This window comes from Typopeltis vanoorti, chromosome 10, assembly GCF_054136105.1.
Source record: "Typopeltis vanoorti isolate ZY-2024b chromosome 10, IOZ_Tvanoo_1.0, whole genome shotgun sequence".
NCBI lineage: Eukaryota > Metazoa > Arthropoda > Arachnida > Uropygi > Thelyphonidae > Typopeltis > Typopeltis vanoorti.
The window spans coordinates 24,114,576-24,140,788 of record NC_143558.1 but is presented as its reverse complement, the minus strand read 5'-3'; the positions used below and the strand labels follow the sequence as shown (position 1 = coordinate 24,140,788).

Sequence of the window (26,213 nt, the reverse complement as noted above, 5' to 3'; positions counted from 1 at the left end):
AGTGCTACAGTTAGACAACTCTCTCTCTCTTTCTATTGACAAACACACAAATTTTGGCTGCACACAGTGCCACCAATCGAACTGGGCTTGCACAATTCTGTGGGCAGTGCAGGGGTGTGGAAGATGTAACAGTATTTATAGCAAGACTGTGTAATGACACAACTAAAAGATAACTTATATGGAATAAAAAGTGATAATATAGCAAATCTAGTCTGTTATGAAGATTACACAGCAATGGTAGCAGACACAAATGATAATTTACAAAGAACAGTATTTCATTTCCAAAGAGCTGCCAAAAAAAATACACACACACACACTATGGAAATATCCCAGAAAAACTAAAACACTTGTAATCAGTAGGCAACCAATCAAGTGTAAGCTGGAAATAAAAGGAAAAATAATAAAAGTCATAAATTTTAAATACTCAGGAATTCAGATTATTATTTATTTATTTATTATTTGATGCCTCCAGGGAGTCCAAAGACTCATTGAGGGAGAGTGTGCCAATGACTGACACCTTCCAACTACTAACCGTGATCAAACTTGCTTAATTTTTTGCGTGAGCCAATCGACCAACCTTTGCTCTTAGAAGGAACAACAGAACTAAAAAAAAGGAGCCTCTTAACAACATTTCTGGATGTTTCCGTTGAAACATCTAGAAGAATAGAAATAGAATAGAAAACACATATAGAAGAATAAAAATTTCAAATATTCTAAGACAAATATAATATAGTAAGACCAGTTTTAACTTATCATCAGTAAACAACTGAATATTTCCCTTCAATAATATCCTACATCATTTATGTGCAAATTAAACAGTCTTCCTCTGGGTGGTCTATCTTTGCTAACATTTCCTCTCACTTTCTCTTTAAGTGATGACCCTATCACCTTGGATTAGCACTACTCCCACATTCTTGAATGCTAACAATGTCAAGTTCCTTTCTAATATCTTCATTTTTAATAATTATGATTCTGCCACTGATGCTATCTGTTCACACCCCTAATTTTTCTCAGAACCCTCATATCTGTGGTCTCCAGTCTCTGAGTGCTCTATTTCTAACCCAACTCTGAGATCCATAACTTAAAACTAGTTTAAACACTATCTTGTATACTGTTAGTATAATGTTTTGGCTACTTTCTCTCATATTATATATAAAACTATTTTGTTTATAGCAGCCATTATCTATTTGTATTTAATTTTCCATCCTCACTAAAAACTATACCTAATAAGCTGAAATATTTTAATTGTTCTATAGGTTCTCCATTCAGAATGGAGCTAAAATTTTTCATGTTCCTCCCTATTTTCATAGTTTTAATCATAAAAAGATCTATCTGCTGATTTTCATTCCAAATCTGCTGCAGCTATTAATCAATTTAAGTTAGAGAATTCTGGAAACTTGCACTGGATGTGTTTAGAAGTACATCATCAACATAATTCAAGTTAATTCATAACAATGCTTCATTATATAAACAACACCAAGAGATGAAAAAAATTAATTTATTGAGCTTACTAATATTTCACTGGTTTTCTAACCAGCACTGATCTCCCAGTCTGTCCAAAGTAGACAAAATTGCAGCAACTTTATGCACTCCAGGATGTGAAACAGAATGAGGTTATCTTTAGGAAAGCAGATGAAGATGCGTGGTTGGTTTAAAAGTGGCATGGTAGATCAGTTAACATCAAGTTTGAAGAATGAAAAAATTACATCCATGATCATATTTATGGAAAGTTGGGACTAGAAGGCTACACACTGGATACTCCTTCATGTAAGATTAAATGGAAGACGATATCAGTTTTAAACAGAAGTTGCTATAGGTCTGAAAGACTATTTTTAGAATCAGTATCTGCTATGAAGCTCCCCCCCCCACAACCTCAACAAGTATGTACATTAATTTGCAAAAATCTGGAAGACGGTCATTCTGAGACCAAGTAGCCCAACTTTTGCAAATTAACTTTACAGTTAACTGTAAAAAAGGATGCCTTGTGAGGACATTAGTTCTGTGTCAATTACAAATTAAACTATTTCTTAGTGTAGTCCTTGTGTCTTGTCAGTTATATTTGTGCTCTGAAGATGCTAAGTAGAGAACTAGAGAAATATTAGTAATTCAATAAATCAATTTGTATTTTCATCTTATCCTATTGTTGAATACCGTGAAGCACTATTATGAATAATCAACAACAACCAAGCCTTTTGATACATAAGCAAAGCGCTAAATTTGATATCGCTGATTCTAATATCAGGTTTAATGACTCTTTCATAATGTGATCCATACAGATAATGAATAAATAAGAGTGGAAATAATACAATGCACACCTTTGTCTTACACCTGATTTTACACCTTTGTCTTACACCAAGCTTATGTTTCACAGCCTTATCTAATGGTATTCATCACACCGAAATATTTAGATAAAGGCCTGGTTTGGTTTAATTGGAATTATAGTCCAAGCAACTAAGGCTATGAGACCATGGCCAGTTCTGTTTTTCAGATAGAACTGAAAAAACATATGAAAAACCCTTGCACCTTTGTATAAGACCAGATAACTCACCACCAGCTGAAAAGCTCTAGACAAGATGATTCAAACCCAGATATTTCCAACCAAAGGCCAATTTAAAAAGGTTCTAAGAAGGGGTTAGCAACTGGAATTCACCAAGTTAAAATAATTAGTCAAGATATAAATCTTCTTGTTGTATCATCACATACATGCTTACACACACAGAGTTGAATTTTGTTGTAACAAGCATGGAAATAACGAGATCATGTCTACAGTGAGCAAAAGGCCATAATGATTTTAATTTATGCATATTCTCATGCAATTGCTCACTTTTATAATGAGCATACTACACCAATATACCATACACTCTGCAAAAATTCTTAATTGCTCAGGGGTAGTTCTTGGAATAGACAAAAATGAAAGGAGTGACTTAGCTTTTATAACCACCTGCATCGGATTATAGGCAATTTACAACCTATCTTGCCTGTAGAAACCATCTCCACTCTAGCTACCTCTCCAGTGTCTAGCCTCTGGCTCTCCTCCCTCACTTTACCCAAACACTGCCACAACCATGATGTAGATATGCAGATTTTAGGGAGACAGTTGAGTGTGTGAATGTGTGTAATATGCCCAAGCGAGTAGGAAAGACCACAAATCAGAATGGGACAGTTAGTATAAGGCATCAAAATAGGGATGGGACAAATCGGCTTCTGCAATTCATGTATACAAATGTCAGAAGTATTAGGAACAAGAAGGAAGAATTTTTGACTTTGGTTGGCACTTCCAGACCACAGGTTATTGGCATTAGTGAAACATGGCTGACAGAAGATGACACAGCTAGTGGAATTGAATGTGAGGGGTATGGTGTGTTCAGGAGTGATAGGGAGAATAAAATGGGGGGAGGAGTGTTATTGATGATAGCTGATGAGCTACAGCCAAGAAGAATAGAAGTGGAACTGCAGGATAGAGAAAAGAGCACATTTGAGGCTATTTGGTGTGAGATTGAAACTAGCAGAACAAAATATACAGTTGGCTGCTGCTATAGACCAGGTGATGGAATAGATGGTGGAGATAGTATGCATAAGCAAATAGAAGAAATTAGTGGAAGGAGGGTAATTATTATGGGAGATTTCAACTATGGTAACATTGATTGGAAGGAGGAGAGGACACATGGGAGGAAGGAATTGGATTTTATGCGGTTATTAAGGGATAACTATCTGCAACAGCATGTAATGGAAAATACTAGGGGGTCAGAGAGTGCTTGATCTAGTAATTGCATCTGAGAATTTGGCTGTAACGAATATGACCACGTTGCCACCAATTGGTGAGCGTGATCATAGGGTCTTGACTTGGGAGGTGACTAAAGGTGTGAAATTTACAATTAAGACAGGGTACATGTGGAATTATTGGGCTGGTAGGTATGACAAGCTTAGGAGATTGATTGGTTCAGTGCCATGGCATGTACCACTGCAAGGGCTAGAAGTTGATAGTGCATGGGAGGCAGTTAAGAAGTTTTTGCATGAAGCAATGGCTGACTGTATACCTAGAGTCCAAATAATAAATCAAGTAGGGGTTAAATGGATGAATAACACCATTAAGCTTGAGCTGCAAAAAAAGAAACCACTATGGAGGGAATTTAAGGAGAAAGGTGACCGGCAGGCACATGAACGGTATAAAGCACAGGCCAGAAGGGTAGCGAGTGTGGTAAGAAAAGCAAACAAGGATTACGAAAGAACATTGGCCATGCAGGCTAAAGAGAATCCTAAACAGTTTTTTCAATATGTTGCACGCAAAAGAAAAAATGTATATGGCAGAATGATTTTAAAGAATGCCGATGGTAGGGAGGTAACCGAATCACTTGAGCGAGCACTTTGCAAGAATATATCATCCAGGTGGTGACATTGCAGAAATGAATGGACCAATAGATTATATGTGGTGAATGAAGTGGAGGTGAGTAGTCTATTGCAAAACCTCAATGTCAATACATCTGTGGGATTGGATGGTATACCAGCTCGTGTCGTACATGAAGCGGCTAAAGAATTGTCAGTACCCTTGACCATTTTATTTAATTTGAGTCTTGGGTCTAGGTTAGTCCCAAGGGGGTGGAAAGAGGGGAAAATAGTTCCACTGCATAAAGGAGGTTCCAAGACTGCTGTTGTGAATTATCGACCGATTAGCATATCAGGAATCGTTGTCAAGGTCTTGGAGAAATTAGTCAAGAGAAGAATACAGGATTAGAGGAACTCAGTAACTTGCTCATGTTTTATAACAAAGTGACGGCTGAATTGGATAAGGGTAATGGGTTTACAGTGATTCTACTGGACCTTGCCAAGGCCTTTGACAGGATACCACATCGATCTCTAATCAGTAAACTGGAGCAGTTGGGGTTGGATATAGGGTTGGTGAGATGGATAGGAGGGTGGTTGATGGAGAGATACCAGAGAGTGGTTTATTCTGGAGTGGAGTCCAAAAGACGGCTTGTGACTAGTGGTGTGCCACAGAGTTTTGTTGCACCACTACTTTTCAATTTGTTCATTAACAATATAGAAAGGATCTGAGAGGAAGTGTTCACTTGTTTGCTGATGATGCAAAGTTGGGTAGAGCAATTGTGAGTGCACAGGATGTCAAAATTTTGCAGGATGATTTGGATAGTTTGGAGGACTGAGCTAGGGAAAATGGATGTCAATTTAATGTGGCAAAGAAGGTTATGCATTCTGGAGTGAAAAGATTAGCAACAGTATATCACATTGGTGGAACCGTACTCCTGGAGATTGATGAGGCCAGGGATTTGAGAGTGTTGGTGGATAGGGAGTTGAAGTTTAGGGCGCACATTGCAAAAGTGACTAAATCAGCTCATCAAATCACTTGGTTGCTGAAAAATACTTTAACAAGCAGAGACAAACAAGTTATTGTTCCTCTGTATCGAGTCTTGATAAGACCCCATCTAGACTACTCTGCCCAGATATGGGCACCAGGGTTTCTTCTTGATGGGAAAGAAGTGGAGAGGATCCAGAGGCGAGTGACCAAGATGATAGCAGGTCTGTGGAATGAACCTTATCAGAACAGGTTCAAGATTTGTGGGTTGCAAAAATTGGTTGATAGGCGGAAAAGGGATGATATGATTGAGACATTCAAATTACTGAAGGGGTTTCTATAAGATTAATCCAGAAGATATTTTTGAGAATAGGACTGGTGGTGGGAGGACTAGGGACCATACATGAAAGCTGGGCAAGAATGTGGTTAGCAGGGGTGTTAGAGCTAGCTTTTTTACTTGGAGAGTGGTGAATGAGTGGAATAAGCTGCCAGAGTGTGTTGTGGGTGCTATGACCGTGAATGAGTTCAAGGCGAGGTATGATAGATACTGTGTGAATATCAAATAATTGTTCTTGACATGATGTTAGGGCCTCCCTTGATGAGTCTGTCGACTCCTTGTTGGAGTTGCCCGAAATAATAATAATAATAAAACTATAAAATCAGTTAAAAACAAACCCTTCCATTGGAAACAAGTCTCTACAAAAAAAAAAAAAAAAAGTTGAAATTATTTGTGAGTTAGAACATGGTGTGAAAAAAACAGCAGCTACATTGCAGAAGAATAAAGATGCTTGCATATTGGCACTGGAAAACAACATCACCAGGGGAAAAAATATATATATATATTTAGAAAGTGCAAGCTTACAAATGTTGGTGAAGCATTGCTTCAATGTTCACCGCACAAATAAGTATTGGATTCTCAACAGATGGCTTGATCTTAAAGGCTGAAGTGAGAAAACTTGCTAAACAATTTGGATGCAATGATTTTGTATGTAACAATGGCTGGCAAGATAATTGAAATCGTGTTTATTATTAATCAGTATTATTTTTAATTACACAGAAATAACCAGGTTTTAGTATTAAGTGTATGGTTTTAAAATTATGGACAAATAAATTCTGTTTAATATTAAGTGTATTGTAGTTTATACAAGCTTATTCATACAAATAATATCTAGGTATGTAATTATATTATTTTTTTCTCTCTAATACTTTTTTGAATCTATTTTTTTTTATCAAATTATTGAAAATTAAAAAAAAAAACCAATAGGACGTAGATTTAACTCAACACTGATATAATGAGTAATGGTTATAATAAGAAATTTTTGTTGACCTCCTGGTGCTTGTTTATAACCAAGCTTGACTGTATATATATATATATATATATATATATATATATTAACCACCCAACCAGCCATGACGTCTATAGACATCGAGGTTACCATGGATGCAAAGTGCATATTAAAATTGCAATACCACTGATATTACATTGAAATATATGATGGATACGAAGTGTATGCGGAGCGATGTATTTTATCCATATGGCCAGTTGCATGGCTAATTTAATTTTAATCAAATATTAAAGAAGAACAAAATTTATAAATATACCTTTGGATCTTGAGATGGATCAATTATATTCCCATCTCTATTCATAACTCGATATACAGGAATGCCATCATAAATGTCAGGTTGAACAAATTCTAATTTTTCTGTCCATCTTGAACGAGAACCAGGAAATTGAGGACGATCAATTTCCTCAAGTTTTGGAATATGCTGCGAGGTAGAACTTTCATACTATGGGAGAAGGGAAAAAAATGCTATAATAAGTAATTTTCATTACAGTCATATGTAATGATACATATCTGAAATAAAACAATGATCAATCAAAAGTCCAGATGGAACTTGAAACATAAATATAACTAAAATATCAACCCTGAAACTTCTACATTCCATGAGGAAAGTGGATAAGAATGTAAGGGGATGCAATACAGTGCAGTAATTATTAATCATCATTATAAAAGGATATACAGGTTATTACTAGGGCATTCCAATACAATTAAGGCTACATCATTACTAGCTTCCTATTAACAATTTTCATCCAAATTAATATGTTATTGTCAACTCAAACATACTACAAGATCTTACATTTCAGTCTTTTAAGGCACTGTTAATTGCATCAATCCATCTCAATTTTGATCTTCATCTTAATTTTTTGTTTCCCTGCATTTCCATTGTGTTTAACCATTAGATTAATTCATATCAGACAAAAAATATTAAACAGGAATTGCATGTGAAAAAGAGGTTGTGGAAGAGATATAAGGAGACAGGTGAAGAAAAGATGCATGAAGAGTATAAGACACAGGCCCGAAGAGTGACTAGTATGGTAAGGAAGACGAAACTAGAATAAGAGAGGAGATTAGCCCTAAGATCCAAAGAAAATCCTAGGGAATTTTTTTAGATAGGTGGCCAGTTGGAGGAGAAATGACTGTGAAAGAATGATATTGGGAGATAAAAATGGGAATAGAGTGACTGATGCAGAGGACATAGTAGAATTGTTCAATGAACACTTTATTGGAGTATTTCATCCTGGAGGAGTCAGTTTTAATGCTAGAGGGATAGGGCAGGTTCAAGGTTTAGAGGTACAGGAGGAGAGTGTTTCAAATACTGAGTACTCTGGATGTCAGTAAAGCTTTGGGACTGGATGGTATTTCACCACGAGTTTTGAGAGAATATGCTAGGGAACTGACAGTGCCTTTGACCTGGCTTTTCAATGAAAGTCTGGCTGCAGGAAAGGTGCCCATGGAATGGAAGGAAGGTAAGATAGTGCATTGCATAAGGGCAGTAGCAGACTGGAAGTGTCTAATTATAGGCCAGTTTGTGTGTCATTAGTAGTTAGTAAGATCTTGGAGAAAGTAGTGAAGGACCATATACAGCATTGGGCAGATGAAGGTAATGTTATCTGTGAGAGTCAACATGGATTTGTGAAGGGGCACTCTTGTTTTAGCAATATGCTAGCCTTTTATGATAAAGTTACAAGAGCATTAGATGAGGGAAAGGCATATACTGCCATTACTTAGCAAGGGCATTTGACAGGGTGCACATGATAAACTGATATTTAAGTTGCAGCACATGGGTCTGGATGTCAGATTGGTCAACTGGATTCAGGATTGGCTGTCCGATAGGTATAAGAGAGTTGTGTATGGTGGGGCAGTTTCAAGGAAGCAGAGGGTTACAAGTGGGGTCCCACAGGGCTCAGTACTGGTACCTATATTGTTTAACCTTTATATCAATGACATTGTCAGTAGATTGCAAGGGGATATTCAGTTATTCAAATCCTCTTGCAGGGCTGCTGCATCTGCAGTATTGCTAATAATCCTTCCCAGCTTTGCATCATCTACAAACAACTGATAGATGGGCAAACGAATGGGGGTATCGGTTTAATGCAGCAAAATGTAAGGTCTTGAGGTTTGGGAAACATCGATGGGACACTGCATACTCTATGGGAGGAGTTATACTGGAGGAAGTAGGGGAGACAAGAGATCTGGGGTTGATGATTGATAGAAACCTGAAATTTAGGGGACATATTGCAAAGGTGAAGGTAACACAGAGGACTGCTGCAATAATGAGAAGGACACTGACCTGCAGAGATAAAAGAGTTATCATTCCGTTGTATAAAACCCTGATCAGACCACACTTGGACTATTGTTCTCAGATTTGGTCCCCAGGATTTGAAGGTGATAAATTAACTGTGGAAAGTGTACAAAGGCAGATAACAAAGGTTTCAGGACTATACAATGATACTTATGAGGATCGGCTGAGGGAATGTGGACTGCAGAGTTTGGTGGATAGAAGAAGGAGAGGTGATATGATTGAGACTTTTAAACTGTTGAGAGGTGGTTACAGGGTTGACACTGGGGAGTTCTTTTGCTTGGTTGAACAGCGGGAAGGAGTGATGACAAGAGGCCATCCCTGGAAGTTACAAAAGGAAACTGTGAGCAAGAGGATGAGGAGTGGTTTCTTTGCATGGATGGTGGTTGAATCATGGAATGCATTGCCAGATGGAGAACAGTCAATGAGTGATATGATAGACTTTGTGTTTCTTAGGGGGGGGGGATCTTCCCTCGATGAGCCTTGATAGACTTTGTGTTTCTTAGGAAGGACCTCCCACGATGAGTCTTTTGACTCCATGGAGGCCTGAATAATAATAATAAGTTCAACTATCCTGAACTTATCCTGTATACTGCTAATTTTCTCTCTTACTCTATATAATTTATTCAACTGATTTCCCACCATATCTTGCCCATCATGTTATCTATTGCCATATTTACTTTGGCATCTCACTAAAACTTGTGCCTAAATAACTGAAATATTTTATGTTCTGCACTGTTATTTATGCTCTATAAGATAATAATATAATGCCATTTTCCATTTTAAAATTATCCATATAAATGATGAATAACAATGAAGAGGTATGCAATCCTGCCTTACATCTGATTTTATATCAGACCATCTTCCAGCATATTTTCCAATTCTAATCACTAATTTACAACCTAAGTACAGACTGTATAATGCTCCATAAAGTATTCCACTTAACCCAAGTATACTGAACAGTTTTTCCAAAGCTGGTATGATAAAGATCCACCAGAAGACAAGAGAAATCTTTCTCTCGGCTTTATCATATGCCTCTTCCAGAACTACATTGTTATATTCTCATGATTTCTCAGTTCTCTGTCTTAAAGTATAAATCTTGTCTTTACAATCCTGATTTTGTATGAAACTAGCCTATTCTTTCTCATTTACAAATTTTCCTATGACATTTCTGTAAGTTAATGATTCATTTCCTCCTTTGTTGTTTGGGTCTTCAACAAGAACCAGTTTTTCTTTTTTCTTTATTAATCCTTAATAATCATATTATTATTTTTTTTTATAACCTCCATGGAGTCAACAGACTCATCATGGGAGGCCCACTCAACCAGCAACATGTCTATCATAATGAGCTTTGGAGTTATTTACACTACCTGTACTAACAATGCACTCCAACATTACAACATCGTCTACCACACATTTCTACAGAACATCTAGTAACAGCTTGAATACCTGTGAAACATTTTTAAGGTGAAATTTCAGAGTATGCATCATCTAGTTCCCTTTCTCCATGCTATATCTACATTTTGCCTCAAAAGCTGAATTTGCACATTTAAGTTCTCTCGTCAATTTCTAAAATTATTATTATTATTATTATTACGGGTATCTCCATGGAGTCAGTAGACTCATCGCGGGAGACCCAAACTAGCAAAACAATATCTGTCATATCTCTTCTTGAATTCATTTACAGATGAAGAGCTCACAACAAAGTCAGGCAATGAATTCCACTCATTCACCACCCTCCAGGCAAAAAACCTTGTTCTGACACCTTTGTTAACCACACTCTTCTTTAATTTCCAGAGATGACCTCTTGTTCTTCCATCACTATCACACAGCTGAAACATTTCCCCTGCATCAATCCTATAAAAACCTTTTAGTAATTTGAATGTTTCTATCATATCCCCTCTTCTTCGCCTATCAGCCAATCTCTGCAATCCACAAGCTCTCAATCTATCAATGTAGGGAGCATTTTTTATATCACTCACCAACTTGGTCACTCTTCTCTGAACCCTCTCCAAGGAATCCAGGTGACCAGACCTGAGCACAGTAATCCAAATGTGGAAGTATCAATGCTTTATAAAGGGGAATAATAACCTCTTTATCTCTGGATGTCAGTGTGTTCCTCAACAACCAAGTAATCCTATGTGCAATCTTGGACACCTTAGCAATGTGTCCTCTGAACTTCATCTCCTTATCTACCAATACCCCTAAGTCCCTAGCCTCATCAATCTCTTGGAGTACCTTTCCATCTATGTAGTACACAGCTGGTAATCTTTTAATCCCAAAATGCAAGACTTTACACTTTTCCACATTGAACTGACATCCATTTTCTTTTGCCCATTTTACCAGCTTATTTAAATCCTCCTGCAAACTTTCAACATCAGTTTGATTTTTTATTGCACTACACAACTTTGCATCATCAGCAAACAACTGAATATCTCCCTTTAAGCCGTTTCCTATATCATTTATATACAAATTAAACAACATTGGCCCAAGCACAGAGCCCTGAGGCACACCACTGGTCACCTGCCTCATTCTGGACTCGGCTCCTCCATACACCACCTTATGGTATCTCTCCCTGAGCCATTCTCCTATCCATATCACCAATTTAATATCCATTCCCATCTGCTCCAATTTGCGTAACAGTGTTCTATGGGGTATCCTGTCAAAAGCCTTAGCAAAATCCAGAAGTACCACTGTGTAGCCCGTTCCTTTGTCCAACTCTGATGTTATTCTATTATGGATAGTTAATAGATTGCTAAGGCAGGATCTACCTTTAACAAAACCATGTTGGCCTCTATAGAGTATCATATCCTGATCCACCCATTCTTGAATTTTGTCTTTAACCAACTTTTCCAATACTTTTACCACTACTCCTGAGATGGTGATTGGTCTGTAATTCAATACTGCAGTTTTAGAGCCACCCTTATGCAAAGGAACCACTTTGCCTAACTTCTACTCCCTAGGGACCATACCAGAGTTCAAACTTAAATTAAATATCCAGGTAAGAGGGGTTGACAATTCATTTGCACATTCACGCAACACCCGAGCTGATATTCCATCTAAGCCTACCGCAGTGTTTGCATTTAAGTTTCGCAATATATTTAATACCTCTGATTCTTTAGCTTCAATTCTCACATTAGGTATTGCTATAGGTATAGAGATATCCTCACTTGGGTGATAGACTTTTGAGAAGTGATCACTCAGTAACTCGACTATTACATCTGATTTTGTCACCTCAATACCATCAGCACCCACTAAGGTTATCCTTCCGAAGTCATTCTTCCTCTTACTTGCCACATAGCGGAAGAACTCTTTGGGATTACCCTTGATCTCTTTGGCTAAGGTCTTCTCATAATCTGATTTAGCTTTTCTTACTATGCTGGTAACCTTCCTAGCTTGAGCCTTGTACTGCTCATGGGTGTCCTGATCGCCCTTCTCCTTGTAAATTCTCCATAACATTTTCTTTTTTTGTAGTTCAAGCTTGATACTACTGCTCATCCATCTAATGCCTGCCTTGTTTGACCTCCTGACCATGGGGACACAATCTGATATTGCTTTCCTCAGATACCCACTGATTTTATCCCAAGCACTGCTAACATCTTTCCCTTGCAATATGTTCTGCCATGGGATGGCTGCAAGCTCACTCCGAAGCTTGTTATAATTGCCTAACCTGTAGTTTCGTACATACCCCTTCTTAATAGAAAAATCCACAGATTTTGCAACCTCCCAAGTCAATACCACATGATCGCTTTCACCAACTGGAGGTAACGAGGTCACCTTACTTATGCACATAACCTCTGAACCAATAACCAGGTCCAACACTCTCACACCATGTGTCCCTTCAGTTACGTGCTGTTTCAAGTAATTATCTCGTAGCAGATGTATGAACTCCATTTCCTTTTTGCTACGTGATATTTCCTCCTTCCAATTGATATCACCATAATTAAAATCCCCCATAATAATCACTAAGCCTTCACTCATTGCACTAAGTTGCTGATGCATGAATTCAATATCTCCCCCTGTACTCCCTGGCCTATAGCAGCATCCAACTGTATATTTGGTTGCGTTGGTCACTATTTCGCACCAGACTGCCTCAAATGAACTCTCATTCACATGTCTATCATCATGATATACTACTTTCTTTGGCTGCAACACATCAGCTATCATCAACAGTACTCCTCCTCCTGTTCTATCTTCTCTATCCTCCCTGAAAATACTGTACCCATCACATTCAATTCCAGTGACCACATCTTCTGCTGACAGCCAAGTTTCACTAATGCCTACAACTTTTGGTGAGATTTCACTGACTAATGCCAAAAATTCTTCTCTCTTATTTCTAATGCTTCTAGCATTGGTATACAAAAATTGCAGATTCCCTCTAGATCTTGTACCGGCTTTAGAACTGATATATAAGTCACTAACTACCGTAGTCCTATGCCGATTTTTTCCCCCTCTCTTCTGCAATTTATTCTGCCTATAAGGATCAATAAATACACAATCAGTGCTAAAGTTTCTCTCTCTTACACTCAACCTTTTCAATATTAGTTTCCCTGCCCAATAACTTCAACCTGTTCAGAAAACAATAACTTCTTCAATCTCTTATGTCCTTCCATGTTAAGATGCAGTCCATCTCTAGCATACAACTGCCTTTTTCCTTCAAACACACTCCAAACATCAACAAACTCCAGACCTCTTTTTCTGCACATTCTTGCAATCATATCATTCATTATCATTGCTCGTCTACTTAACTCGTAATTGTCAAAACGAGGCAGCACACACACTATTCTCCCATTGACACTTTTCCTCTTCACAATATCTAATAATGTTCTTAAATCTTTTCCTACCCGATTTATACTACTTCTCAGGTCATTCGTACCCACCATAACTATCATCTTGTCTGTTTCATGCCCTCTCTTTATTGCTAAAGCCACTCTTTCTATTGTACCATCAGCCAAGCACTCCTCATGCATACCACTCTCCATACCCTTAATCATAGAATCACCATATATTTTACCACTATTAACTTCATTCAAGTTCACACTCATGGACTCATTCTCTACACTATTCAGCATGACTCTCCCAGCTTCATTACTCAACTCTCTATTACTTACCCCCCCACTCTCACTACATCTCATTTCTTCTTGGCCACTTGTGGTTTTATTATGTTGACTCCCAATCACTCCCATACTATTTATTACTGAATCATTCACCAAAGACTCACCCATATGTAATCCTGTTCTAGTTACTTCAGCTAAAGTAATCTCTATAGTCCTAATTTCTCTGTTTAACACATTAAACTCAGCTTTAACTTCCAGTATCTCCTTACCGATCACTTCCACTTCCTCATGAAGAAGATGAAGGTCATTTTTCATTTTCATAAACTCCCGCCGAAGTTCTTCCGCTACGGTCCCGATGTCAGCTTCCATTCCTAAACGCTCCAGCCTATCCCGACACTTCTCACATACGTCGACATTTTCTTTCTTTTTATTTTGCCAGACCGACCACAGATCCTTCACATTTTTCGGTGCATACATGTAGCAGTTTCCGCAACGCATCCATTGCGAAAAATCTAACGCTGAGCCAGCCTTTCGTGTAATAGTAGAAGTCCTGCGCGCCGCTGACGTACGTTTCTTGTTGGACGCCATCTTTACACGTTGATATAGTGAAAAAAACGGCAGTGAAAACACAATATATACAACACAGTTCTAAACAATAATACCACTGAAGGACACTTGTTTCTAACCGATGCACAATTTTAGCACAATTTAATGCTGTCAAAACAACCAAGTACCACAAGCGATTGGTTGTTGCAACAGAATCACTGTGCAATGTTTTCTTTGAAAATATCTACCAATCAGAAGAAACTTTACTGTGTTTATTAGACATTTCTTACCTTTTCTTCTCTTTTACTGACAACATTTATTACATGTGGAAACTGTTAAATGGCACTGCAATACTTTTCAAAACTTCTTTAGGGATTAAATTTAGCAACTTGGTTTACAAATCCTTGTTATAATCAGCTTTGCTAAAATGTCCTCAATAGAGAAATAATCAACTCTCCTGCACAACTAAATGCATCATTTTCTTTCCTCTTCAGAAACCAAGTCTATCACTTTACTTTCCATTGCTGCTACACATAGCTATAGCATAAGAATTAAGTGACACCTCCAAGGAGTCCAAAGACTTATTAAGGGAGAGCACCTAGTCTACAGCTCTCCATCTCAACCATCCACCAACATCATCATCTACACCATCTACTGCCCACCACCACTAGCATTTTTACAGACAATCACAAACATCTATGCCTACAGCAGGATTCGAAACCGCAGCCTTTTGGCTGGAGAGCAGATATGCTAACCACTCGGCCAACCAGGCCGGCATTATTACAATCTAAGCATAGAAAAGTATCTCTTAGACAAAAAGAAGTAACCATGTCAACATCTACAGTGACAACCCCTGCCCACTGTCACCATGGAGTGGCCAAGCAGGACTTTGAATGACATCACCACTCAGGCAGTCTGCATGTATAGCATGGTAAACCAAACCCTAATGTATGTTTATAGTCTACCTGCAATAATCCAATGTATTCGTGAAGAAATTCACATTTTAACATTTCACATTGAATTTCATGTCTATGAATTCTGTAGTACTTTTTTTTGTTTTATTCGTTTTTTTTTAATATTTTATTTATTTATCATTTACTTTTTTTAACATAATTAGGAAGACCCTGCTCTTCAAATCAAAGCATGAAATCTTTTCAAGCCACTTCAGGCCTCAAATTTGCAGAGTAGTAGTAGTCTCTATAAATCAAAGATGCTAAGAAATTATATTCTTGGTTTCATCTTTTATCTAAACGTAAGCAAACAAAGTTTGCACGTGAAGTAGCTTCACAACTGGGCTACTTGAATATAAAGGCCAATGATTTCACATCAATTGCCTTAGTATCCCATAATGCAAGGCACATATCCTTAAGGACATGTATAATATTATGAATTATAGAAAGGGCCACTACCCAGATTGGTTTCAACCTTTATTGAGGTCTCATCAGTCACTAGCCTCTATATACACATAGCTCAGTCATGAAATTATTTCATGTGCAAACTTTGTTTGCTTACACTTGGATAAAAAATGAAACCAAGAATATAATTTCTTGGCGTCTTCAATTTATAGTATAAAAAACTTTCTTTTTTACTAACATCATCTATCTCTAATCCAGAGTATTTTAGTATTAAGGTGTGACTTTTTGACTACTTATATATGAGAAATATTACTTCTGCATTACTTCAACCTTGATATCTCTTCTGGGTCTGGTTCCCACTGATGAGACCTTAATAAAGGTTGAAACCAGTCTGGATAATGGCCCTTCCCATAATGCATAGCATTATTCATGTCTGCAAGGATATATGACTTGCATTATAGGATACTAAGGCAACTGATGAGAAGTCATTAGCCTCTATATACAAGTAGCCCAGTCATAAAGTTACTTCATGTGCAAACTTTATTTGCTTACACTTGGATAAAGCATGAAACCAAGAATATAATTTCTTGGCATCTTTAATTTATAGTATAACCAAGTGAAAAAACTTTCAACATAGTAGTCTCACAATAGTGGGCACACTGTCCACCCTCACAGGTCTGGTAACACTTAATCATGAAAGATCAGAGAATCCAATTATTTTTATGCTCATGAATCCAGGGAGTTTGACTCGTCATGCCATCTGCTCATACACTATTATATCTCTCCTTAAATTCATGTACAGATAACATATTCACCATTTACCTCAAGAAAAGTGCAGCAGTTCTCATCCTTGTTAAATGTATTCCTACTCAATTTCAAAGGATTATGTGTGTTCTTTCTTCTCCTACCACATATGGAAAGAGTTTACACTCAATCTTATAAAATCTTTTTACAAATGTAAGTCTATCACTTCTCCTTTTCCTAATCTATTTTCATACCCCCCTTGAACACTCCACAATCCCAATATTATCTTCTTCTATTCTCTCTCTCTCCACTGTTTCCTCATCCTCTCAAGATGAGGGCTGAGAGAGTAATCCAAATGGGGTCATAACTGCCCTGGTAAAGAGGCATAACTTCTTTCTTATGTATCAGTATCCTTCTCAGCAATGTCATTAGTGTTGCTCTTAACGTATCTGCAATGATGTCTCTAAATTTCAATTTCTTGTTCTAACATCACCTGGATTCTAACCATATTAGTTTCCTGGAGAAAAATCCAGTCAATACAGTATGCTCTCCAAACTTTCTTCAATTCAAAACACATAAGTCTGTATGGTGACAATGATCTGGTTGCATTCAGGTCGCAACAAAATTAGAAATCACACTCAACAACAAAGATTTATTAGTCAGCTTCGACATAACTGCCCTTTTCACTAATATCCCGATCAATGATACTATTCTTCTCTTACAGAATATATTTCTGCCCGACATCATAGCCCTCTCTGCTTATGTACTCCGTTCTGGGTATTTCACATGCCAAAATAATTTTTACCTACAAAAAGAAGTACACCCATGGTTCACCACTCCCCACCCACACACCACCACCAATAGCTAACTTTTACATGGAAGACTTCGAGCAATAAGCTCTAGATTCAGTCAGCCCTAAAGCCCAAAGTCTGGCTCAGATATGTTGATGATATTTTCGCCAGTTGGCCCCACAGCCACAAAACATTAAATACATTCCTAAGTCACCTGAACGAACAACACAACACAAATGTATCCAATTCACCATCAAAATCGAAAACAACTCTCTTCCTTTTCTAGATATACTTGTCACATGTCTTACCTCAGGCAGTCTCCCCTTCACAGTCTACTGTAAACCTAAACACACAGGCTAATACATACATAAATATTCATATCACTATCTAAACTAAAAGTCATCAGCACCATCAAACACAGAGCCCTAACAATCTGCTCCAAAGAACAAGCTCTGAACCAAGAATTTGAAATCATTAACCAAACATTTGTAAAAAATAGCTACAATAAAAAAAAAGTTCACAAGATCCTCCATAAAAATGACACTAAAAACAAAAAAGATTACAAGAATGCCATAGCCATACCCTACATCAGGGGCATTTCAAAAAAAATAGTTATAATACTACTTAAATACAACATTAAGACTACCTTCAAACCCCCAACAAAATTAACAAATTTACTTAGCTCTTCCAAAGCTCCTCTTCCAGACCTGGCGCATCCAGGAGTTTACAAAATTCAATGTACCTGTAACCTACCTCACATAGGGGAAACAATTGTGAAATGCTGAAGCATTATCCAAACCTGAACAAAACTTATGGATTAATCATTCCAAGAATATGGAGGACCCATCTGCAATCCGTATAGCAACCAGAACAAGTCCAAATAGAAAAAATCTCAATACATGAGGACTTTAGAAATGTTTAATGTAGTTCCGTTTTTATTTTATTATTTTTTTTATTTTTCCACAAGAAGTATTTCGTGTGGCAAACGTATAGTATAGTTTTGTATGGTATAGTATATTTTGTATAGTGCAGTGTCATGTAGCTTGTATCTTATACTTATGTATTTTTTCTGATGATGACCTCAAGAAACTAATTAGAAAGTAATTACTTTCTAACACATGTTAGAAAGTAATTATTTTAACACGTGTGCTGTGTCTCCACAAATTCTTTACTATGAATGCTGACCATGGTGTAACCTTAAAAGAAAGAAAGTTCACACCTCATGAACATAAAACAGATGAAACTTGGAAAACAAAAACAGCAACTAATGACAAAGGATAACGTTCAATTGGATCGGATGACACAATAACCAATCACAGCCACTGATTTCTAGGTGCTATTGTCTCAGCACTCATCCTTCCTTGCCTTCTGGGCAGTTAAAACTACTGGAAAACTAACAAATTTGACCCACTGCACCATCTGTACATCTGTTCAAACGGCTCAAAGGTGTATGTATTTGTGACTGCACACCCAGGCAATTAACACACATGTGATGCAATGTTTATGCAACAAAAAGTGTCCTCTTCATGAAGCATTAGTATAGCGTGTTTAATTTTAGGAATCATTCAAAGCCAGGAAACAATTAGGAGAGTCTTTAATGGGAATAAATAGAAAAATATAATATTGGTATTATTGCTATTCTGTGGATGTGCACTGAACACCTATCACACCCGGAATATTCACCCCTGATATATTATTATTATCTGAAACCTCCAGGGAGGCTATAAATCACCGAAACCAGCTATCATACCTTCCCTTAAATTCATTCACACTGATGCACTCACTACCCCTAAGGGCAAATTATTTCACTCACCCACTGCTCAATGGAAGAAAAACCTAGCTCTTACCCCTTTCTTAACTTCAAATAAATTTAACTTCCATGAATGCCCCTGTGTTCTCTCCTCGCCTTCCATATAAAGAAAAATTTCATAAGTTGATATCCTATAACATCCATTAAAAAGTTTATAGACCTCTATCATATCACTCCTCTTTCTCCTGTTAACCAGAGTCTGTAATCCACATACTCGCAATCTGTCCTCATAATCTAAATCCCATAATCCAGATATAATCTTTATAACTCTGCCAGCAAAGGTTGGTCGATTGGTAGAGCCTCTGCTACTAATGGCTCATGCAAAAAGTTAAGCAAGTTTGAGCACAGTTAGTAGTTGGAAGGGGTTTCAATCGTTCGATGCTGTCGCCACACTCTCCCTCAATGAGTCTTTGGACTCCCTGGAGGTGTCACATAATAATAACTCTTCTTTGCACCCTTTCCACAGCTTCTTTATCCCTTGGAACCCAGGGGACCAAATCTATGCACAATAATCCCTGTGTGGTCTTATCAAAGCCTTATAAAGAGGCAAAATGACTTCCTTATCCTAACATGTCAAGGTTCGCTTTAACATTGCAATTATCCTCTGAGTTGTATTTGCAACTTTTGCTATGTGACCTTTGAACTTTAAATTCATATCCACCAATACGCCAAGATCCATCGCCTCTTCAGTTTCTCATAGCGTAACCCTGCTAATATTAATACCACTGGAACTCTAATCACGCCAAAGTGCATAACTTTACACTTACTAACATTAAATTGACAGCCATTTTCATTTGCCCAAATTTCTGGTCGATTCAAATCATTTTGTAATTGCTGAATATCAGTACCATCTCTGATTGCCCTGCTTATCTTTGCATCATCAGCAAATAATTGCACATTTGATGTTAGATCTTTCCTGATATCATTAATGTATAGATTGAACAATAATGGCTCTGAAGCACACACCACTGGTCACCTTAAATCTGGCAGATTCACACCCACTGTATACCACTTTTTTGATATCTGTCTGTCAACCACCTCCTAATCCAAGTCAAGAGTTTATATGCCAATCCCATATTCTCCAGTTTATGCAACAGCCTTTCGTGTGGTATCCTATCAAATGCCTTAGAAAAATCCAACATTATCATAGTGTATCCATTCCCTTTATCCAACTCGGCTGTAACATCGTTATAAAATATGAGCAAATTGCTAAAACATGGCCTTCCTTCAGTAAACCCACATTGTTCCTTGCAGAGTATGGCATGTTTGTCTATCCATTTCTGTATGCGAGTTATTACCAATTTCTCTAAAATCTTCACTACCACACCAGAAATACTGATAGGTCGGTAGTTAGACGCATCAGTTTTTGCAACACTCTTGCACAATTGAACTATCATACTTTCCTTCCATTCCTGTGGTATCATTCCTGAGCTGAAACACATGAAAGACATAGCCAATTCGGCTGAACATTCCTTTAGCAAATGTGCTGATATTCCTTCTGTCCCTATACACAAATTCTTATCCTGATTATGCAACAACTCTTCAACCTCATTTTCATGAATCTCTAACTCTTCATCCAATGTAGCAGTAGCAACCATGCTACATACACTAGTGGCCAAAATTGTGGAACCTTTTGGAAAAAGTGTATTTTTGAGGTTTGATGGCTCATAACACCACTTTTTTTTGGTGTAATACCATAAAATTATATATCAATGGAAGGATAATTTAATCAAGAATGTAATGCAATAACTTTTATGAAGGTAACCTTTAGCATTAATTACGGCCTTACAACGCCTTCCCATGGAGTGAACCAAGTTTTTTAGTTCTGCAGCTGTTACAATGTGAAACCAAGATTGAATTATTGCTTATATTAATTGGGTTTTATTGGTGGGTTGCTTCTGACTAACAAGTTTCTTTAGTCAGCTCCATAGATTTTCGATTGGGTTAAGGTCTGGGCTATTCCCAGGACATTCCAGCAGTGGAATATGATTATCTTGAAACCACTTTTTGCACACAGCAGCAACATGACATGGAGCTGAATCCTGTTGAAATATAAATGCTTCATTATCTTGGAAAAGATCACGTGCGGAAGGCTTCAGTGTGGGCTAAAATATTTCATTTATGTATTTTTGGGCATTTATATTCCCATTAATCATGCAAATTCTGCCCACCTTTTGATGTCATACAACCCCAGATCATAACACTAAGTGGGTGTTTCATGGTAGGTGTAATGCAATCAGGATGCAAATTTTCTCCAATTCTTATCCTTACGTATTTTATGCCATCACTACCAAACAGAGAGATTTTGGTCTCATCACTCCAAATAACACTGTCCCATTGTTCCACTGTCATTTACCATAAAACCCATTGTTAACATGGGTTTTAGCCCAGTTTAATCTTTTCAACCTTTGTTTGAGAGATAAAAATGGCATTTTTTGTGAAATTCTAGCATTTAGACCAAATTCCTGCAGTCTGCGCCAAGCAGTCCTTGCACTCAACTTCACGTTGCATTGCGTCATTTCATCTTGTATACAGCCAGATTATTTTCTTCTGTCACGTAGGCACAGTCTCTCAATTCTTCTATCATCACTTGCTGTTGTGCACCATTTCTTGCCTTTACCAGTTTGGTTTTGTAGTGACTGAGTCACCTTATACCTCTTCAAAAATTTAGAAATGCCACCTTTGGTTAAGTTTCCACCAATTTTTCTTCTAATTTCTTCATAACTGTAGCCTTGTTCACTTAGGGGGGGAAGAGTGACCCTATTCTTTCAGCAGTTCTTAATCATCTAACTTTGGATATTTATTTATTTTTTTTTTTTTTAAAGCCTAAATGTTTCTTTTTTTTTTTTTTACTTCAGACAAAGAAAAATGTGTATTTTGTATTTTCTAATACAAAAAAAGTCTCCTCGAAATTTTGCTTTGAAGGCTTCTGATTTGATCATAGTTCTTTTATTCTGCTTTATTTTTGAAAAGGATAAAACTCTAGAATATTTACAAAAGTTATATTTTTTTTTTTAGCTAATAAAATAAAAACAAAACTAAATGACCACATCCTCGTGCACCACTGTTTCAGAAATTTCAAATTGCTATCTTCATTTTATCTTGTACACCTATTTTCTCCTTTATAAGTTAATTAGTTACAACAAATTTCAAAGCAAGTTTAGGTAATATTGGATGATAGATGCCAAATTTTAAATTTATATTTGGCAAGAACATGAACCTAAATTGAAAAAACAGCCAGCCATAAACTTCACCTTCTTACAATGTCAATGCAATGCAATGCAATTATCACTGTCATTTTACATATTTTTATATCTTCTGGTTTTTTTCAATGCTTGGCATAATAACTGTGATTCTTGTGCCATTTGTTGCCACTCTATTTCATTTGTGCCCTGGTTCCCCCCCCCCCCCCCCCAACAAGATCTGTTTCCACACGAGACTATTATCATCAGGCTTTGATGAAGTTAAAAAATTCATCAGTTAAAAGACAAATCATGCCTTAAATGCATTCACTCTCTCTCTCTATACTCTCCACATCCTCTGGCATTCCAAACACTTACCAATCTTCATGCAAAAACCTACTTCCCACTCTCCTGCTCACACCCTCCTTGTATAGTGTCCTTGGACACTATACAACTCTTCTACCTCCAAAAACCTCTTCTACATTAATTTAGTAATAATCCCATACCAACATATGCCTCTATTATATCCCCCTCCCTCCTCCTCTTTTATCTTAAAATTCTGCAAATACATTCCAGAGACCAGAAACTACCTTAGTCAATCACCTCTGTGCCCTTTCCAATACCTCTTCATACTTTTGAAAACTAGGTGACTCAATCTGTGCACACTAGTCCATATGTAGCCCAATCAAGGCCTACAATGGAATCATAATCTCCTTACTTCTATGTGTCAGTAACCTCTCCAGGACTGCCAGAATTCATTGTGCAGTCCTCACAATTTTATATCCTTATCAACCATCACCCACACACAGATCTCCTATTTCCTCTACCTCGTTTGAGATACCTCCAGCAAATGTATACTCTGTATCCCATTTTTGTTTCCTGAATTTTAAAAACTTACACTTTTGTGACATCTACTAACTTGCCCATTCATTGTCTACTCAAGTCTCAACATCTGCTTTACTCCTCACAGTTCCTCCCAACTTCACATCATCTGCAAATAATCACATAGCTCCATTCAAACCTTTCCCAATATCATTATCACATGATTTAAACAGCAACAGCCCCAAAATAAACTCTTGGGTCACACCACTAGTGACTTTTCTCTTCTAGGATACTGCTCTTCCAATATACAACTTGGTGATACCCATCAGACAACTAATCAACAATCCAGCGCACTAAATAATTATCCAACCACATCCATTCCAATTTAATTACCAACTTGCCACAATCTATCAAAGGCCTTTGCAAAATCTAAGTATATCACTGTGTATGCATCTCCCCTGTCCATATACACTTATCTTATTGTAATAAGTATATTACTAAAACATGATCTTCCTTTAACAAACCCATGCAGTCCATCAAATAAAATTTGCTGTTGTCAACCTGGTATTGAATCTTGGTCCTCACTAACCTCTCCAACACTTTGACCATAACTCCAAGTGCATGCACACACACACACACACTAGCCTATAATTCAAAGTCCGAGTCTTTTCACCATCCTTATGAAGCAGAGCAATCTTGCTTGCCTTCCACTCCTTTGGAAATTGGCCCATTGTAAAACTCACATTAAACAAGTACATCAAGACAGATATCAACTCTCTGGCACATTCCTTCAAAACATGCAGTGATAAATCGAGTCCCACAGCCTTATTCCCATATACTTCCTGCTTGTTCACAATCAATCCCTCCTCCTTCCTAGCAACACTCAAGCTCTGCATGATGTCATATTCACAAAGATGAAATATCTTTATTAACTGCTCATTTAATATCTCGACTATAACTTTCCATGATCATTCTCTTTCTGGACATATACTGAAAGAACGCCTTACAATTTTTTTTTGGCTTCATTAGGTAAGTGCTACTCATACCGCACTTTTGCAATCCTTACTGAGTCACCTTCCTTGTGAGACGCCAGCTTATTAACAGCCAAATTAAACAACTAAGGCATTAGTAATTGCTGGTAGGAATTTAGGCATTGTGTGATCTAGAAAGAACTCTCCCTTGATGAGTCCTTTGGCTCTTTTGAGGAGCATGTAGTACAATAATAGCTATTTTTTTTTTTTTTTCCCTTATGCACTCTAAATCATAAGATACTTATACATATTACTTATTTAAGCTTTCTTGGCTATAGCCATAAGCAAGTATACATTTTAAAATGGCCCAAGTTGCAAGTTGTCTAATGCAGTAGATACCACTTTTCATATAATAGCTACCTTATGGTTAAAATTTGGAACTGCCAAAATTAATATGTAAGAGATGAATGGCAAGTTCAAGAGCCGCACCTCTTTTTACTCAGATAATTTCATCACAAAAAAAAAAGCATCCCCCCCTTTAACATTAAGCCCCACATGAGAGGTTACAAGAACTAAAACAACAGTGCCAAGTGATAGCAGGTGATTGAGGAGAAAGAAGTAATCTATTAACATGTCTCCTGAAAAGCTGGGGATGGAATTCATTAGGAAAAACCAGTACGGGAAAGACTGTTCCAAAGAACAGAGGTAGGTAAAAATGAAGGACGATGAGATGGTTTGATATGTTTGGAAGTGGAGATGGATAAAAAATTCATTATTTTATTATTAATTTACTTCCAAGCTGGGTTTAGCATGGGTTGGAATTACATCCAAAGTAACTAAATCTACAAGACTAATGTATTAACTCATGTTTTCTTCAGTTGTTTTGTGTGTCTGTACTGATGATGCCCTTTAGCTGGAAAGACTTGGATTTCGAATCCCGTCTAGGATGCAAAGAACTTTCATCTGAGTTTTTCAATGAAGATGAGTTAGGTAGTCTTACAGAGGTAGTAAGGTTTTTTAACCTGGGCACTTTGGTTTTTCATTCCCCAAAACAGGCAAACTAGCTAAAACATATGTAATTTACAGACATAATTATTATTATTATTATTATGTGACACCTCCAGGGAGTCCAAAGACTCATCGAGGGAGAGTGTGCCAACAGCATCGAACAATTGAATCCCTTCCAACTACTAACTGCGCTCAAACTTGCTTAACTTTTTTGCATGAGCCATTAGTAGCAGAGGCTCTACCAATCGACCAACCTTTGCTGGCTTCACAGCCTTAGTTGCTTTGGCTGTAAATCCAAACAAAACAAAAATCAGCCATTTTATGTGATGAAAAATGCAAGTTTCTGGCAGGAAAATCATACAACCTTCACGTAAGACCAATCTTAGCTGATTAACGCACCTTCAGTTGAATAGCCCATGGAAAAATTTGTTCTAGATGTGATTCAAACTCAAGGTCTTTCCGACTGTTTAACTAACAAATGTTGCTATGTTCTTGTGCTCCAAGTGGAAGACAAATTAAAATTTAAACTACTGAAATAAGTCCACGCAGTTAGCCCGGTGGCCGTGTGCTTCACAACCATATGCCTGGGGAAGGAGCGTTCTAGGTTCGATTCCTGTCGGTGACGTGAGGAGCTGAAGGATCTTCCTCAGCCATAGCCAAGTTAGCCTGTCTTGGATGTGGACAGTAGGATTCTTTCCCAGTTTATCCTTGGGTTTTTCATCCCGCAAAGCAGGCAAACTGGCCTTGAGAACTCAACACTACAGGACATAGGATACACCAGAATGTAGGGCTGACCACCTTATCCTGTTAACGGTTTGAAGTCTGATGATTAATAAATCCTCGACACCGCAAGGTAAAAGAGGGTAAAAAGGAAGATACTGAAATAAAAGCTTTAGTCATCTGGTTGACTTTCTCAAGCCATGAAGATTCAACATGTCTAAAAGTTGTCTTAGTCATGTAATATGAAGAGCAATAAT

The 26,213-nt window shown here is 37.4% G+C and overlaps 1 protein-coding gene across 1 annotated transcript in view; it reads right to left on the bottom strand.

Moving 5' to 3' along the window:
- The window catches only part of BckdhA (Branched chain keto acid dehydrogenase E1 subunit alpha), a 120,632-nt gene that overhangs the window by 81,925 nt on the left and 12,494 nt on the right, over positions 1 to 26,213 (bottom strand). Inside the window, exon 2 of the mRNA XM_090398675.1 lies at positions 6,911 to 7,096. Within this exon, the coding sequence (XP_090254801.1) occupies positions 6,911 to 7,096 (186 nt within the window). The remainder of the gene's footprint in view (positions 1 to 6,910; positions 7,097 to 26,213) is intronic.